At 44.5% G+C, this 19,127-nt stretch overlaps 1 protein-coding gene across 1 annotated transcript in view; it reads right to left on the bottom strand.

The window, feature by feature from the left end:
* Positions 1 to 9,070: 9,070 nt before the first annotated feature.
* Positions 9,071 to 19,127, bottom strand: part of LOC119396341 (gastric triacylglycerol lipase) — a 45,256-nt gene continuing 35,199 nt past the window's right edge. The window contains exons 14-17 of the mRNA XM_037663523.2: positions 18,679 to 18,714; positions 10,856 to 10,931; positions 10,509 to 10,573; positions 9,071 to 9,357 (exon numbers count right to left, since the gene is read on the bottom strand). Of these exons, the coding sequence (XP_037519451.2) occupies positions 9,088 to 9,357; positions 10,509 to 10,573; positions 10,856 to 10,931; positions 18,679 to 18,714 (447 nt within the window). The 3' untranslated portion in view covers positions 9,071 to 9,087. The remainder of the gene's footprint in view (positions 9,358 to 10,508; positions 10,574 to 10,855; positions 10,932 to 18,678; positions 18,715 to 19,127) is intronic.

Here is a 19,127-nt window from a genome sequence, read left to right as displayed (position 1 = left end):
ATCTGAAACAAAAAAGAAAGTAGAAAAATAGATACTGGCGAAAAACTATCTGTTTTTCTCGGTGCATTCGAATCTTTATCGCGTTAAATGTTTGACGATGAGATTTCAAGGGGCCCCGCAACACTTTTCCAAGTAATCATCGAATGACCTCATGATCGGAGCTTTTTTGCCTCACGGATCAACTGCCGCGAAGATTTTAGAATCCGTAAAGTACGAGCCGAGTTACAAAGATTTGTCGCACGCTTTAAGCTCTTTCTCTCTCCTTTCGTCCCAGCGAGCGCGCTTAAACCTACACAGGAAGGGGAAGGGGGGGGGGGGGGGCGCATGACAAGAGGGTAAGAGGCTGCGTCACTACGCCAGCGCGTCTCATGACCTTGAGCACTTTTTCTTTTTATTTTGAGCGCGCGGCTTACTTTCAGTGGGATCATAAACCGCGGCGCGGGCACGTCGCGGCATCCCGAGGCGGCCGTGGTAACTACGCAGCTCACCATGCTCAAATCAGCCGTTTCCATGTGCTTATGACGCAGTAAACATTGAGCTTATATGACATCATATGTCGGAAGAAAAGCGAGCGATTTCTAGGTGACATGTAAACTACGATATTGTTTGGCTCGGATGTTCGCAGGAGCTTCAACTAACCACCAGCAGCGTTTTCTGACCATGTTCAAAGAGTGTCATGTTGCGCGCAACATGACTAATCTTCCGCAATTTATAACAGGCAGCTGGGTGCCTATATATATATATATATATATATATATATATATATATATATATATATATATTTAAATAAAGTGACGTCAAATAGCGGCACGCGGTGACGTCTAAGCTCATTGAGAAGGGAGGGGGGGGGGCGAGGATGAAATGCATTCGTGCCATTTGCTTGTCCAGAGATTCGTGTATAATAAATGCAACGCGTATGTTTATATTTGTTTTCATTCCATGTGGTTTTTCTCCGCTTTCGTCCTGTGCGGCCTGTAATGCCGTGGAACGTTCATGTACGCAGCATATCGCGCACTCCACACGCTTAATCTTATGCGATGTATATCCGTGCATTACGCACCTTTGGAAAGTTATACCACATTGCAAGCACCAAATCAGGTGGATGCGAGACGTTGACACAGCGAGGTCATGAAAGTAAAGGCGACGTGTAATGCCTGTCGATGGAAGAATGGTGGTGGAAAGTGTACGCACAGTGGTGGCGCTTATAAAACAATGCATTGGTCCGACATCACTGGTTCTATGATTGGCAGAAAGATCTTTGAATATTTAGAAATTCGCATGTTTATAACAAATATATAAGTCCGCCATGCACAGTAAGGTCATATAATTTGAACACGCACTAAATAAACAACATACAAATTGCATTGTATTTGAACTAGGGTCATCAATAACACGCTGAGGATTCCGCAGGTTTAATAATAATAATAATAATAATAATAATAATAATAATAATAATAATAATAATAATAATAATAATAATAATAATAATGTCATCATCATCAGCCTGTCTACGCCCACTGCAGGGCAAAAGCCTCTCCCATGTTCCGCCAATCAACCCGGTCCTGTGCTTTCTGCTGCCACGTTGTACCTGCAAACTTCTTGATCTCATCTACCCACCTAATTTTCTGTCTCCCCCTCACGCGTTTGCCATCTCTTGGAATCCAGTCAGTTACCCTTAATGACCACCGGTTATCCTGCCGACGTGCCACGTGCCCGGCCCATATCCATTTCTTCTTCTTGATTTCAACTATGATGTCCTTAAAGGCCAACTCCGGCGATTTGTCGAGGTCGATGGATCTCAATGAAATTCGCTGGGTACGTTCCTTTGGAAGTTACCGTCATTTATGCCAAATTACAGGCTTGAGACACGCGCAGATTGTTTGCAAATGAATTTTAAAGATTGCCTGCAAACGCCTTCCCGGTTTCCCACAATTATTGGCAACATTGCGTCTGTGACGTCAATATTGTTAAGGCGACGGAAGTGACGCAGCCGAGGGCACCGCTAACTGTCAGTATCAGACGCGGCACTGTCAGTCGCAGACATTACAGCTGATGCGCGGCGTCCTCACCTCTCCACTGTGCGCCTGCTCGTCCCGGCTGTCACAGTTTTCATACTCCGCGCCGGCGTGACCGGCATACCTTGCACGACTTCCGGTTCGTAACAACTACTACGTCATACAGAGACAGTACACTCGGTTGGGTTTCGGTTTCGGTATTGCGCCTTTTTGCTTATTAAAAATTATTTTGGAATTTGCTGAGCATTTCTGCTATCGGGCGCGTGACTAGAGTGTCTCAGGAACATAAAAGCACCATTACCCTAACATGGTGAAAAAATCGCCGGAGTTGGCCTTTAACCCCCGTTTGTTCCCTGACCCACTCTGCTCTCTTCCTGTCTCTTAAGGTTACACCTATCATTTTCCTTTCCATCGCTCGCTGCGTCGTCCTCAATTTAAGTTGAACCCTCTTTGTAAGTCTCCAGGTTTCTGATCCGTAGGTAAGTATCGGTAAGATGCAGCTGTTATATACCTTCCTCTTGAGGGATAGTGGTAGACTACCATTCATGATTTGATAATGCTTGCCGAATGAGCCCCATCCCATCCTTATTCTTCTAGTTATTTCACTCTCATGATTCGGCTCCGCGGTTACTACCAGTCCTAAGTACTCCTTTACAACTTCCAGTGTCTCGCCACCTATCGCAAAGCGCTGTTCTCTGCCAAGATTGTTCCACATTACTTTAGTTTTATGCATATTAATTTTCAGACCTACTCTTCTACTTTCCGTATCCAGTTCAGTAATCATGAGCTGCAATTCGTCTCCCGCGTTACTCATTAATGCAATGTCATCAGCGAATCGCAGGTTACTGAGATACTCTCCATTAACTCTTATCCCTAATTCTTCCCAATCTAGGGCCCTGAAAACCTCCTGTAAACACGCGGTGAATAGCATTGGAGAGATCGTGTCTCCCTGCCGTACGCCCTTCCTTATTGGGATTCTGTCGCTTTCTTTATGGAGGACTATAGTGGCTGTGGATCCGCTGTAGATTTCTTCCATTATGTTTATATAGGCTTCGTCGATGCCCTGATTCCGCAGTGCCTGCATGACTGCTGATGTCTCCACCGAATCAAATTCCTTCTCGTAATCTATGAAGGCTATGTATAGGGGTTGGTTGTATTCCGCGCATTTCTATATCACCTGATTGATAGTATGAATATGGTCTATTGTTGAGAAGCCTGTACGAAATCCTGCCTGGTCCCTTGGTTGATTAAACTCTAATGTCGCATTAATTCTGTTAGCCAATACTTTTGTAAATAGCTTGTAGACAACGGACAGTAAGCTGATGGGCCTGTAATTTTTCAGGTCCTTCACGTCCCCTTGCTTATGGATCAAGATGATGTTGGCATTCTTCCAAGATTCTGGTATCCTCCCCGTCGAGAGACACTTCGTGTACAGGGTGGCCAGTTTTTCTAACAACTTCCAGTGTCTCGCCACCTATCGCAAAGCGCTGTTCTCTGCCATGATTGTTCCACATTACTTTAGTTTCATGCATAATAATTTTCAGACCTACTCTTCTACTTTCCGTATCCAGTTCAGTAATCATGAGCTGTAATTCGAGATCTGTGCAAATGAAAATTATTACTATGACTATTATTATTATTATTATTATTATTATTATTATTATTATTATTATTATTATTATTATTATTATTATTATTTCTGAAAACTGTCTGTATTTATTGTTTATTTTTATTGTTTTTTTTTTTGCGTGCGCCTGCACAAAGACCTTACGGTTGTTCCTGGGCACGTTAAATAAATGATTGATTGATTATTATTATTATTATTATTATTATTATTATTATTATTATTATTATTATTATTATTATTATTATTATTATTATTATTATTATTACTAGTGGAGAGATTATGTTAGAAAAACTGGCCACCCTGTATACGAAATAATAATGTGCCACAGGTTAAATAACAGCGAATAAAATTCTCACACCTTCCTTCCTTGAGATTGACCCAAGAGTGTTCCGCTGACCAAAACAGTTGTAGGATCAAAAGTGACCAATGTGCCGACTGGAATATACGCAGCTGAACACCGCGCATTATGTAGGGCAAATAATTTTATGCGCATAACTTTAAATCCAGAATCTCGAGCACGCGCAACGCTGTGAAACGTTGCGACAAACAATATGCACTAATATGTTCTTGTTCCAAGCAGAACCGAAATAGACTTCACGCAATAGCTACAAAGAGGCGTGGATTTCAGCAGCGAAGGGGATTTTTGTATGTACAAAAATAGTACCTGAAAAAGATGACGCACTTACGACGCAGAAAACGAGGTCGCCGACTTCGCCTCTAAATTCATTTATAAAATTGCTGTCCGCGTCTTTTCCAATGACGCAGTAGTAGTAGAGAAGCTGCAATTGTTTCAGCATAGATTTTTCAGTGCGTGAATGTTCAACATTTTGGAATTATATTCCCCACTGTAGGGAATATACGAAATATTCAAGCCGCACGAGCAGCTAACGCAGGTGAAAATTGCCAAATCACTCGTAGGCGTTATATGTACATCGTCCGTGGTTCGGTACGTGGGGGACAGCATTGGCACAACGTTAGCACGGCAGGGGTGTTGGGGGTTCCAACCGCCACTTCTGAAAACTTGAAAATGTGTATGTGTATATGCACACGTTAACAGACAAACACAGGCACGAACACAGATGACTGGGTGTTTGAACCTCCCTCCCCCACCGAAAAAAAAAATTGTTCAAAGCTTACACTAAGCCAAGCAAAGCTCGATACACAGCAAAGCTGATCGGTCTCATGCTTATTTATTGCTGTATCTAGGCAGAACTTGGCTGTAGCGAGATTTTAGCAAGTTTGGTCTCCATCTTTGCCTTATCGTCTTCTGTTCTCCACCCGCTGTACTAGTCTCCGACAAGGACTGCAATGTTCTGATGACGGTGGCGTCGGCGCCACCGGAAGAGGCGCGGGCTTGCTTCGCTTCTCGGTAGGCACATGAGCAGCATTTGCCGCACGTTTGCGCAATTCTTGTCGCACATGCTCGTTTATGATGATGATAGTTTCGTGATACGGGATACAAGGAGCGATTTGCTAAATAGCTTCGCTGTTAAAAAAAAGAAAGAATTTCTGGTTACGCCCCTGGGGGACAGGGTGGCATGCGCGCTCATTCCCCCGTCTCAGGCTGTTCTTTATCTTTGCCTTAACTAACTCGTCAGTTTAAATTATTGTCTGAAGTTGTAAGGCACCTTCAGAAACCGTGGACTGAATTGTTTCCTGTACTATACGTCTCGCGCCTTTTTTTTTTTTTTTTTTTCGCGCTTCCAAGAAAGCCCGCGAAATGTGAAAAAAAAAAAAAAAGCCATGTGACAGAGCGCTTGCGCACTGCCATCGTGCAGCTCTCTTTCTCTCTCTCTCTCACACACACACGCACGCGCGCACGCACACAACACACACATACACACACACGTGCACAGAGAGAGAGACAGACAGACAGAATGAACAATACACAAAAGAGTGATTCATAATGTTTCGTTCAGGTGCGCAGCCCTTAGATTTGCCATGGGCCGGGGAGGTACCGCACGGGGACGTAACACACAGGGGAGGTACCACACGTTGCGGCGCAAGGCGCGTCGCAAATGTGTCTTCCTGAGTATTGCATGTTGTGCACACTGGAGAAACTGACTGTCCCATCTTATACTTCAAGTAGTTTTTGTAGACAACGTCGAGTCTGATTCGCTGCCAGGTCCACACATAATGCTACATGTGAGAAAAATCATATTCCGTTCGCAAGAAAAGATGCAGCGACTGTGATGTTTGCGTTCACTTGGAATCCTCAGCGATCGTTACAGTGCGTTGCAAGTAACTAGTGCGGTCCGCTGCACAGAATAGGCCCATCTTGTAAGTTTTGTATGCCACGAACATTCAGCAGGTCATTAAAGATAATTAAGGCGTGATTTAAGCAGAAAGTAAAAAGATAGCCTGAGTAGCTATCGGCTAGTGCGATTAGTAGTGCGTTCAGTTCAATTCGTTTCCAATGTGTCTGATTTTTGAAGAGGTGCCGGACACCAATTTTCGAATCTGAGTTCCTCACAAATCTCGCGAATAGAGTCGTCTCTGAACTAGTGTGAAGCTCAGTAAATGCTGGTAAGATATTTTATTTTGACATTAGAGATTTACGTGCGTGTTAAAGAACCCCAGGTAGTCATTTCCGAGCCCTCCACTACGGCGTCTGGGACGTTAAGCCCCAGATATTATTTTTACATATCCACTACGGCGTCCCTCATAATCATATTTTGGTTTTGGGACGTTAAACCCCAACAATTGATTGATTATTTTGACATTAGAGTCAACTTTCGCATGGCGCGCCTACTGACATCGACACTATCGTGACGTCAGACTACAGTATCGATTCTGGTGATTTCACGCGCCACTATGGCTAGTTGTGATGACGTCAGATACCAAAACATTCAATATGGCAGCTTGTGCGTCACGAAAGTAGCCACGGAGTGGAGTGGCCGTGGAAACGTCACGAAATCTTGCGCGAGCACGTGGCGAGATGCTCATACCGTGTCGTGACGTCAGGGTACAATAGCTTTTAACGACATATTGCAAATAATTTTTTTTCAGGGTACACTCACGCTTACCAGTATATTTTCTCGACTCTTGAGGGCTTGGCTTTCATTTGACGCAACAAACAACTGAAATTTTTCGCACCCGTAGCCCCTTAAAGTCTTGGCTAATGTTACGTGCGACAACATGTATACATTAAGAGGTATTCGTAAGTCGTCCTTATGAAACACGGCTGTCGGGTGTTATGCATCAAAATTGGCCACTGAAAGGATAAAGTATGCTTACTCATTTTCGCTTTCACGGAAGCGACTCCGTCTCTGCGTGCAGGCGCCACCAAAGAAAAAATTCTGGACGCAGCTAGAGAGTGGAAAGCGTTGTTGCACTCGTAATTGAGTGCTATTGCTATTTTCTTAAGCAGCACACGCGGTCACCGTGGAAACCGTGTGTTTTCGCAGAGGAAACACGAGTGCACAATAAACAATGACCAAGATTCAGAAATATGGAGCTGCCAGCTGACCGGCATATTAAGCAACGTATACGCGCACATTGTCATGCAGTGCGTAGGCTGCAGGGATCCTTTGGCAGCGTGCACGTTTATGGCATAAAAACATGCGCTCGAAACAAGCAAACAAGTGACCAAATTTTGTTCAACAGTGGGGCTACATACGAAGTTACTGGCTGCTTTACGATACTGTAATGCGAAGCTTCCGTTGTCCGATGCTCGTTGCAGGTGTGTTTAAGAGCGAATATGTACAATCCGCATCGGATTCGTTATATATATGCACCACAAAACGAATAAGTAAATTCTTTGCTTAGCTTTCGGTTAACGTTTCTTTATGATTGGAAATGATAAGTCAGCTATAAATACAACGAACATAGAAAATGAAGATGACAGGACAAAGCTGGACTAATGCTTGACCTTGTCGCCTTTATTTTTTTCTGAGACAAAAGTCCGCCATTACTACAGCTTTGTTCTGTTGCCTTTTTCTGCGTACGTGACAGTTGGCTTTTTCATCTTTAATTATGTACCAACTTGCCTAACTCTCGACTTGTTTCTTTGATGCTGTCCTTGCACAGTAGGAGGGATGATTGTTGGCTTCATATCGTTTAGTATCGTTTATTATCTGTTTATTATTCTGATTTGTACTCGCCCACAAATTATTCGCTTCGTTTATTGTCTATTTCGGAATGTGTCGATTCACTGAAAGGTAGCCTCCATTGGATGTGTGCTTAAATTCCAGGGAGCTGTGGTGCGATAACTGTGAAACTAACAGGTCTGCTGCCGGGTCACTTTCCGGTGAATGATATGTATGTGGGGTGCAGCGGCGTAAATCCAGAAAAATCACAAGGGCGGCCACACATCTTGCCATCGCGGCCATTTTGTATTTATAAATGTAGGTTTTACTTTTATTTATATAAAAATTGAAATCATGCCTTGAAGTAAAATTTTTAAAAATCCAGCCAACGAGCACTGTCGAAACAGCGAAGCCGATGCCCCTCCTTCGTCAGGCTATACGGTACTTCTATGTTTTTCAAGTCTTCTTTTCGTTGGTGCTTAGTTTCGGCCTCTATAGCGCGAACATCGCGGTTGGTTCGGCGACGACATGCCCGTTCCTGCATCAGCTCTCGCTGACGCTCGCGTCGGGCGGCTTCTTCCACGAGAGCAGTCTCGGCCATTATGAAAGTGGAAACTCACAAAGAACCAGCGCCCTCCCTTACACTATAGTGGCTTACTTATACTCCACCGAGACACTCACTGACCCACTTCTCGCAAAACGGCTGGATTCCTCCGCTGAGCCTCACTCTCGCCCCTCTTGACGTTCCTCTCATTGGTTCACTCTTTCCGCAAGGCCTCTCTCCCTCCCCCCTTCCTGGCGCGCCACTCATTGGTTCACCCGTCAAGATTCACCCTCGCCACATGGCGCAGCCCCCCCCCCCCCTTCCTTCGGAGCCTCACTCTCGCCACACTGCGATGCCACGAGATCAGCGCTACGCCATCGTACAGGGAAGCCTCTACTAAGAACAGCCTTGCTGTTAAAAGAAAGAAAAAAAAACGAGCGTTTTTTTTTTCTCAATAACCAACCTACTACGCTATTCGCTGCTCTCTTTTTGCAGTGTAACCAGGCTGTCTTTTGTATTGAAGTTTGCAAGTAGACGTGATTCTTGCGCACACGTGTTGTACTCGCCTGCGTGCCGTGTTGTATTTTTTTAACAAAGTCCATTGTAAGGCTGCTCAACGTTTTGCTTTTGCTTCACTCTATGTCCCTACAAAGAAAGAAACAAATTGATAAAGAATAAAAGACCAAGAACGCGGGTGAACTCAAGATGTATTGCCACAGGTGATACATCGGCGTGTTATGTATTCTGTAGGCCGGTCTCTGAGCTCTCATAGACGAAATGTTTCAGTGAGGCAAACGTCACATCTGCAAGTGAACTGAACTAGGCTACAGGCGTGTGTTGCACTCAATCAAGGATGATGCCATCTGTGAGACCTTAGTGAATAACGGGGACACGTGGTTCCATCCTGGAGTACGCGATCATCATCTGCAGAATCATTTTGTAGAGGTGGTTCTTGGCGAAGATGCTCCACGCAAAATCAATGTGCGTGAAGCCCCGCACTGGCACCTTGTAGTCCAGCACCACGTTGGGCAGCAAACTTCTGAGGTGTCTCACGTCTTGCGTGCAGGCCAGAACGTCTCCGTCGCTCCAGTAGAGGGCCACTGGTGCCGTGACCTTCCTGACGTCATACTGAGGTGGCTCTTTCTGCGATATGTACAAGCACGCGACAGTTCATGGCACAAAGACAGGTGTGTCAATAGTCGCGATAGGTCACCTCTTGTACCACTGTGCAAGAAGCTCCCATCGGTATCAGCTTTAGGCCTAGAAAAAAGGAAAATATATGTATCTAAGATTTTGATGCTTCAGGAGCCAGAAAGTCTTTTCCAGGAGGGGGGGGGGGGTTCGATTACTCTTCATGTATGTTCGTGCGTGTGTTTGTATGTGTGCGTGTTTGTAGGCTCATACAAAGCTGAAAAATTTCGTGTAGGGTTCCACGACAAGGCCTTGAAAACGCTTTAGGTCTAAACTGGTGTTGGTGCTCAATGCGTCAAACGCAAAGATTCGCTACAGATATCGGCAGTATTGTATGTATCGGTAATACTTAACCATTCGAGCAATGACTGAAGTGAAATTTAGTTGGGGCGTTGGGCGTATGAACGGCATCCGATCATACCATACACCCTACGGGTTCGATCATACGGTATCTGATAATTCACAGAGGGTAACCAACTCTTGTGCGGACGGCCTATATGGTATAGACTCGACACTGAACACGCATGACAAGGTGGGCTTACACTAAGAAGGGTGGATTTAGGCATCTGACATCCTTTCAAAACTCTTGGAGAAAATAAATTCGTGATTCACCTTGCATTTCCCAGGAAGCCTTAATAAATATGCAATTCAGGTTTCTGGGGCAATGTAATGCACTCCCTCAGCAGACGTATATATATTGTTTTGCGCTGCCGTTCAAATGTCGATCTGCGACCCGAAGGTCGTGGGATCGAATCCCGGCAGCGGCGGCTGCATTTTCGATGGAGGCAAAAATGTTTGACGCCCGTGTACTTCGATTTAGGTGCACGTTAAAGAACCCCAGGTGGTCGAAATTTCCAGAGCCCTTCACTATACGCCGTCTCTCATAATCATATCGTGGTTTTGGGTCGTTAAACCGCAGATATTATTGAATGTGGATCTGCAGCGACAAAGCCAGGTATTGTTTTTCATGACGAACACTGGCGAAGAATATTTCAAAACTTATCTTATTAAACTTATCTAGCAGCATGTACTGCGGTGAAAATAGATTAGTCATCGGATACTACCTTTGGTTTTTGATGACATGCTGGACTTACAACACGTACCTGACCGTATATTTTCTTGTTCTTGGATGGACCCCAATCAAAACGTTGAAAGCGATGGCTCTTTACTAACTGAAATGGTGGAATAAAACAGTTAGAATGTGCGCGATTCAGAACTGCGACCGCATCTGTGGACCGCCTTTGGACCTGTTGTCTGCAAGGGATGGTGAGGTAGCGTTCACCGATGTTAATGGTAATCCACAGATGTTCACAGAACTGGTATTGTTACAAAACAACTGGGATGTAATAATGCGTATTTAACAAACAGGATTTCTCGTTGTGTCACGTGATAGGCAATGGCAAGTATATATACAGAAAGGCTTTGCCATAAACAAATGAAAGAACCGGACCCACCTGGGCGATATGAAACATGTTGCGAACCGACGATCCCGCAGGATCGTTAGCCATGTAGACTGGGAACCTAGTCTGCGTGCAAAGCAGGACAAATTAGGCTTAATACGAAAGTATATACGGTTATCTATTCAGTCAACTCAGACTGTTCTCAATTTTTCACCAAATCGAAAAAAAGAGAGAAAAACGTTGTGCCAAGTCCTTAAAGGGACACTAAAGGCAAATAACAATTTATGTCAGAGTGAAAGCTCAATGTATGACAACGTCTAAAACGGCAATATTATCAACAGCAGTGTCCTACTTACCGAAAAATTAAGCTAAATGTATCACACGATGAGCGCCACATTTTGGAAATGATCCCGATGACGTGAGAAAGTTTGACTACAATTATTCACTCGTAACCAAACTAGCTGCAATAAAAAAAGAAGCTTCTGTGCATCAAGATATGCAATAAAATGCTGCTTGTTCGTTTCTGTTTGATTCATGGAAAAAATAACAGCATATCCACGGGGTGAATGATGATGAGTGGGGCGAAGATCCGGAGGGAATCATCGGTAAACCGTGAAACTCTTCCGTGAAATTCGCCCAGTACATCATATAAAGAGTGTGAAACACCGTGTATATATTAAACATCAAACTTTTATTGTACTGTTGGTTTACGTGGTCCCTTCATTATCACCGCTTTGTGATCGGTGAAATGCAGGGAAAGTGTCCGCTCCCGAGCGAAAGAGAAAGCGCGCCAAGAGCGAGCGCCTTGTCTACCTCCATCCGGCGACGAGCGAAAGAGAAAGCGCGCCAAGAGCGAGCGCCTTGTCTGCCTCCATCCGGCGACTCCGAGCGAAAGAGAAAGCGCGCCAAGAGCGAGCGCCTTGTCTACCTCCATCCGGCGACGAGCGAAAGAGAAAGCGCGCCAAGAGCGAGCGCCTTGTCTGCCTCCATCCGGCGACTCCGAGCGAAAGAGAAAGCGCGCCAAGAGCGAGCGCCTTTTACGATCGCAGGCATCCAATGACATGCGCCATTCGCATTATACAAGCGCCATCTGTCATCTTTAAACAGCAACTCTGGATGGATGGATGCTATGAGCGTCCCCTTTGTAACGGGGCGGTGACATGTCTGCCACCAGGCTCGAAAAAAAAAAAAAAAACTTCCTTGTTTCATGTTGGCCTAATACCTTATCTACATTGATTAAATCTATGTTATTATACCAAAAAATACAAATTCACGGTCTATCTCTCTGCCTCTTAAGGCAGAATGACCTTATTATTCCCCCATTATTTATTTTTGTTCTTTATCTCTACTTTTCTGCCACCAATACTCTAACCGTCTCTTACTTATTTCTATCGCGGACATGTTCAGCTTTCCATTGTTGTCCCTAAAACCCAAGGCTTCATGTAGACTCGTGCCCACACGTATACCTGGGTGAATATCGCCACATTCAATCAGTACATGTTCCATCGTTTCCTTAGTTCCCCCGCAACATGTACATTGTTCTTCTTCGTTACTGAATCTCGCTTTATAACTACGCGTTCTAAGGCAGCCCGACCTTGCTTCAAACAGTAAAGCGCTTCCCCTTGAATTATCATAAAACCTTTCCCTCCTTATTTCCTTTTTTCCCTTTCGGTAGTTACTCAGAGCCGGCTTCTTTTCCATCGCTGCCATCCAATACGTCCTCTCCGTCTCTCTGACCTTCCGCTTAATGCTCCTTGTTGCCATATCGCCCGCACTGCTAGCCGTATATTTACTGGTGAGCCTCCTAGTTCTTTTTCTCCACTGCGTGTCAACACTTTTTCTATACAAATACCTGAAAACCTTCTCTGCCCATCTACTCTTCTTCATTTTCCTCAGCCTCTCTTCGAATCTCATTTTGCTCTGAGCTTCCCGCACTTCAAAGCCTGTCCATCCCATATCACCCTTTACAGCCTCATTTGTCGTCTTCCCGTGAGCGCCCAACGCGAGGCGGCCCACCGTCCTTTGATTTACATCCATTCCTGATTGTACCTCTGACTTCATGCACACCACTGAGTTCCCAAATGTAAGCCCCGGGACCATCACACCCTTCCACAGCCCTCGAAGCACCTCGTACCTATTGCACCCCCATAAAGCTCTGTGCTTCATAATTGCAGCATTCCTCTTTCCCTTTGCTACCGATGCTTTCTCTTGTACCTCCATATATCTATCCCCCTCATTTACCCATACTCCGAGGTACTTGTACTCGCTTACCCTCGGTATTTTTTGGCCCTGTATAAAGACCGCATGGTCTTCGTGATCATTGAATACCATCAATCCACATTTTGTTGCACTAAATTCTAGTCCTAGAGCCTCACATTCCCTTCCGCATATATCTGCCAGTCGCTGTATATCATCTTAATTGACTGTCCGCAAATAAGACAATATCATCAGCATAAAATAGACCAGGAAGCTTCTGCTCAACCATCGTGCCGACCTGTTTGTGTGACAAATTAAATCCAATGTTGCTACCTTCTAGCGCTTTTTCCATCCTCACCATGTACAGCATGAATAACAGCGGGGACAAAGGACATCCCTGTCTCAGCCCCTTGCTAATTTCAACGCTGTCCTTGCTACTTATTCCTTCCCATTCTATACAAACTGTATTTTCTCGGTATATTTCCCTCAAAAGCTGTATACAGTCGTCACCTATGCCCACTTCTTCCAGTATATCCCACAAAATTTCCTGATTAACGTTGTCATACGCCCCGGTAATATCTAGATAAGCTACGTATAAGGGCCTGTTTTCTATTTTCGATATTTCTATACACTGAGTAAGAACAAACATATTATCGTCTAACCGCCTGTCGATTCGAAATCCATTCTGAAGTTCTCCCAAAATATCATTTTGTTCCACCCACGCTTCTATTTTTAATTTTACTGCCTGCATCGCCAACCTGTATAGCACCGATGTAATGGTTAGCGGTCTATACGATCGAATGTTATCCTTTTCTCCCCTGCCTTTATATATTAAGTTCATTCTACTTTTTCGCCAACTGTCTGGTATTTCCCTCTCCTGTAAGCACTTTTCTACGGCTTTCAGCAGTGCTTCTTTAGTGTTATGTCCGAGTTCGTTAATGAGGCTGACGGGAACCCCATCTAAGCCCGGTGTAGTGCGCTTAGGAATTTTTCCTTCGGCTTTCTTCCAATTGAAATTCTCTAGTACTACATCTTCGTCGGTTGCACTCCTTTGCGCACTTTTACTCACCGGGGGAATCCCCTGGGCGACCTTTTTAAACGAATCGGCTGTTATCTTTCGGATGTAACCTAGCGCTTCATACCCTTCCAATTGATTTCCTCCTTCATCTACCATATGTTGTTGCATTGTGACAGACTTCCTACCCAGCGCTTTTAGGTGGCTCCAGAATATCCTAGGCGCGGCCTTCTTCTTTTCGCGAATCTCTGTCATCCAGCGTTCACTTTCACCTTTAATTTTTGCCTCGACTAATTTCTGCACAATGGATTTTTGCTCTAAATATATTTCCCATATTTGGTGGACTTCGTCCTGTGGCCGCTTCTCCTTTTTTGCTTGTCTGTGCTCCCGTGATGCCTCACGTCGCTTCTCGATCGCCTCCCGGATTTCTTTGTTCCACCAACTTTTTGGCTTTCTCTTTCCTTTCCAACAAATCGTTTTCTTCTCTTTTTCCATTTCTTTTGTGATTATATGTAGCAGCTCACTATACTTCCAGTCTTTACCTGGTAGTTCGTCTACTTTTTCCTCGACTCTTGCGGCTATATTTGTTATTTGTTTGTCATTTAGATACAAGCTGCCAAACTTTGATTCTATGTTCTTATTATCAGTTTTATATCCCATTTGTAATATTATGCGTTTATGATCACTACCCAAGCTGTTAATGCCTTCCTCGTCTATTCTCATCTCTCTAAGTTTGTCATATATTCCTTCTGTCATGAGACAATAATCAATGCTCGATTGCCGGTTTCCGACTTCCCACGTGATCTGCCCCTCACACTTAGGCCCCACGTTAACTATCTCAAGACTATGTTGCTCGCAGAGATCTAGCAATAACTTGCCATTGGTGTCTGAATATCCGTCAAGGTCATGAATGTGAGCGTTCATGTCCCCTAGAAGGATTATCTCGGCATCATGACCAAATTCTTTAATATCGGTGCTTATGCATTTCACTATCTCCAGATTCTTTTCTCTGCAGTTATTCCCCGTCCACAAGTAAGCTACACCTAGCCACGTTTTCTTTCCACCTACTGTGCCCGAAACCCACATGTGCTCTGAACACGTTTGTTTCACTCTATCCAATTTTGTTCTGCTATGGATTAGCATTCCAACACCCCCACCTCTCCTTTCTGATGTGATCCTGTTACATCCTTCCCAAATATAATTGTCAATATGTGGTGGCTCTTCCAAGTCTCTAAGGTGTGTTTCTGCAACCGCATAAACACCTATCTGTTCCTTGCTTAACTGCTCCTCAATCTCTAACCATTTTGCCTTTTTTCTGCCACCCTGCATGTTTATGTAACTAATTGCAACACGCGCCTTCTCCCTTCTTTTACCTTTTCTCTGGTTTTTCGCTATACTGCCTGTCAAAGAGTCCCCCTGGTTGTTTTCCTCATTACAAGCTACCCTGGGCACCGAAGGGCCCGCGTGCCCCCCAAAAAAGCTACTGTGCGTCCTGCCTGTCGCCAGCCCACCTCATGACCAAGCCTCTTATCGAAGTGAATTCTGTCTCTTTGGAAACCGCCCCACCTGTGCACCTCCCTGTTTATATCCACTACCTCGAAGCCCTTCTCTCGACTAATTCGCCATATCTCTTTGTTTGCGTCGACAACCGCTCTTTGCAAGTTGATATTCCTCACTGGTACTTCCGGTATTGTGCATACACTATCTGCACCTGAGGGGAAATGGCGCGCATGTCATTGACCCCTTTCGCCAATGTGGTCGCTAGTTCGGCTGATTCTTCATTCAAGACGTCGTTTAGACCTCCCGCGATTATCACGAGGTTACGTCCATTAGCCTTAGTTGCGAGTTTTGCGCTAGCTTGTCTCATCACTGATCCCAGCCTATGTCCCGGGAACTTCCCTATTAAAACTCGTTTGTCGCCTCTCACCCTTTCCTTGAGTGCTTCTTCGCATCTAACTAAATTCGAGTCCCCGGCGATTATCACGTGCTCCGACTCTTCTGCTGTACCGTCCCGCACCTGGCCACTGCCTCGGTTATTAGCGCGTGCCACTGCTGCTTTGTCCCCTCCCCTTCCCAAAACTACTTCGCGGAAGCTGGGTCCTGTGACCCTTGCACCTGTCTTTGACAAACCTGTTTCCCCCTTCGCGTCTACCACTGTTGGGGTCGATGCTCCGCTGTTCCCGCTGTCGCTTGCTTCCTGGTTCACCTTGACTACCTTTGCTAACCCCTCCTCGGCTGACTTAAGCCTTTCCCCCATAGCCATCGTTTTTTTCCCGCTCTGTCGCCAACGCAATCTCCAGCTCGGCGATTCTTACCATGAGCTCATTCTGGGCAGCCATCATTATTTCCATTTTCGCCTCTAACTCGCATTGCTTACACTTGGCGTCAGCTCCCTCTGTCTTCTCATCCGTACAAACCTCTATTTTCCATCCCATTCCGCACCCTGTACACTTTACGGTCTTTTTGACCATGGCTAGATCGTTCACACGGCGGATTAGATACACTTAAAGTCAAATGGTATCACAAAACTCCGCAAGTATGCTATACTTCAAAGCACATGTGTGCCTTTCAGCCACGTGGTGAACGAACAAAAAAAAAAGAAAAAAAGACCCAGGCGACTGTCACACAGGACACAGTACAAAATTGTAAGCCCTATTAAGCTTCAATCTAGTGGCTTATGTACTCATATAACTAAAAGAACAAGCTCGAAGAAATAAACTTCGAAGAAACTTCGAAGAAACAAACTCGAAGAATACTCTAAGAAATACATGAAACGCCATCTAGTGAGCAATTCATTAAACTAGAGCTGGCTACATACATACTACTACTACTACAGAGGAGGGAACGAGCCACACCCCAAGGAGCTTCGCCCCTAAAAGAACCTCTTTGGCGTTGCCATGGGGAACGGCCCGCGTGGTTGAAAGGTCCCGTTCTCGCTGAACTGCGCTTCGCCCGGCACCCTGCTTCGCTCACGCGGTCGCGTCTCAGTGGTAGTTTCGGTATCGCGTACTGCCGTGTGTGTTTTGCGCGCTCGTGAAAGCCGCTCCGACAGAAAGCTCGACAAAATGCCGCATTCATGTGATGTTGCCGGATGCCCGAATGGCGCACGCCGCCAGTGTACGCCGCCGCGCAGTAAAGGCGGGCAACGTTGGGCACGGCAGCAGTGACGTGAGAAACACCGCTTTCAGGCGGGTGATTTTAAGTGCGCTAACGCGATGCGGACCACTAAAACGTGATTTTATTTCAAAATAAGCACTTCCTTGGCACAAAAGTAGCACTACGAGGTTTCTGGACCGCTATTTCAACAATCAACGTCCACTTAATATTTGCCTTTAGTGTACCTTTAAGAGTAAGACATGGGTGCATTTCTCTAATGTGTGCCTAATTAGGATGAAAGCATGTGCACGACCGTTGGCTGATTTTATTTACGATATTGAAAGCGCTAGAAACAAATATTCGCCAGTTTATTAACTACGCGAAAAATATTGTATGAAAAAAAAAAAAAAAGATTGCCGGTGAAGTTATTCCACGCAGCTATAAAGGGATACCAAGTGGAGCAACGAATCGGTTCAGATTGATAAATTGTACTCCCGGAATTCTAACGTCGTTAATTTCACCATCATACGTTCATTAATACAGGAGAAAAATCAAAGCCAAAGTTTCATTTTTAAATTTCGCAGCGAAATCTCCGCGTGTGACGTCACGGATTTCAAGGTGAATTTTTCATATTTTGGCGACATTGGCTCAACAAAATTTTCTGAAACTGGGTATATGTTAAGTCTATGGTCCCCTCAGAGGACAATGTGCTTCATTTTTACCGATTTTTGTCATTTACTAGTACGCGAAAAATTGATTTTCTCCTTAGTGTCCCTTCAAAGCAGCTCGCATCCACAACTCTCTTCTGCACTGTGCCTCTGATGTTGCAGATTACTTGTGTCTTCCACTTATAGTGTTATCGCATCAGTGTTTTCTGTCGCGTTCTTATTTATGAGCACATATAGATGCTGTATACATCAAGACTCGTAAGTATAAGTTCCTTTTTTTTTATCATAAAGGGGTACTGACACTAAAATTTTCATTTGTTGTTTTTTTCCGCGTCAAATGAAAGGCCAAGGCCTCAAGAGCCTAGAAAATGTACTGGTAAGCGTGAGTGCACCCTGAAAAATTAATTACAGCTTGTTTTTTAAAAGCTACTCGTGGTTCCTACTCTATGTTGACGTCACGACACGGTATGAGCTTCTCGTCACGATTTCTCGCAATATGTCGTCACGTTTCCATGGCCGCTCTACTCCGTGGCTCCGTTGGTGACTCGCAAGCGGCCATTTTGAATGGTTTGGTACCTGACGTCATCACGACTAGCAATCTTGGCACGTGAATTCACCAGAATTGATACTATAATCTGACGTCATGACAGTGTCGGTGTCAGTTGGTGCGCCATGAAAGTCCACTTTAATGCCAAAATAAAATATCAGCATTTACGGGGCTTTACAGTTCCTCAGAGTTGTCTCGATTTACAGGAGATATGTATGGCATAGTAAACTCAGCTCTGAAAATTGGTGTCAGTGCCCCTTTAAAGTGATCGGCCGTGTAATTGATGTAACAGCTACATACAGTTCGTCTTATTTTGACACGTAACGTGCAAAGAAGCAACTTGTCGCGTACCATGTTCATTTCAACGGGAAAGCCTCCATTCATAAGCTTGAAAATTGACTTGCAAGTTATTCCTTGCCGATAGACATTACAAACTTTCTGCGCCAATTTCCTGCTAATTATTGTGGTTTTCGCCATGAAAGCGCCGTTTAACGCCATCTCGAAAACACTCTGAAACGAAAAAATAGATAAACAAAAATGCATGTCATTTGCAGAGCATGGACCGCACTTAGAGCGTAAGCAAGTTGAATGAACTCGTTTACGGGATGAACTCATGAAAATATCACCTATGCGTGAGTTTGGGCATGTTGTGTGTGTATATATATATATATATATATATATATATATATATATATATATATATATATATATATATATATATATATATATATGCGCCGGTTATTTTTAGTCCATGTTCTCCGTGCACTTTTATTTCTCATCATCATGTAAACATGTTCACA

Source organism: Rhipicephalus sanguineus, chromosome 6 (assembly GCF_013339695.2).
Source record: "Rhipicephalus sanguineus isolate Rsan-2018 chromosome 6, BIME_Rsan_1.4, whole genome shotgun sequence".
NCBI classification, from domain to species: Eukaryota; Metazoa; Arthropoda; class Arachnida; order Ixodida; family Ixodidae; genus Rhipicephalus; species Rhipicephalus sanguineus.
This window is presented reverse-complemented; position numbering and strand designations above follow the sequence as displayed.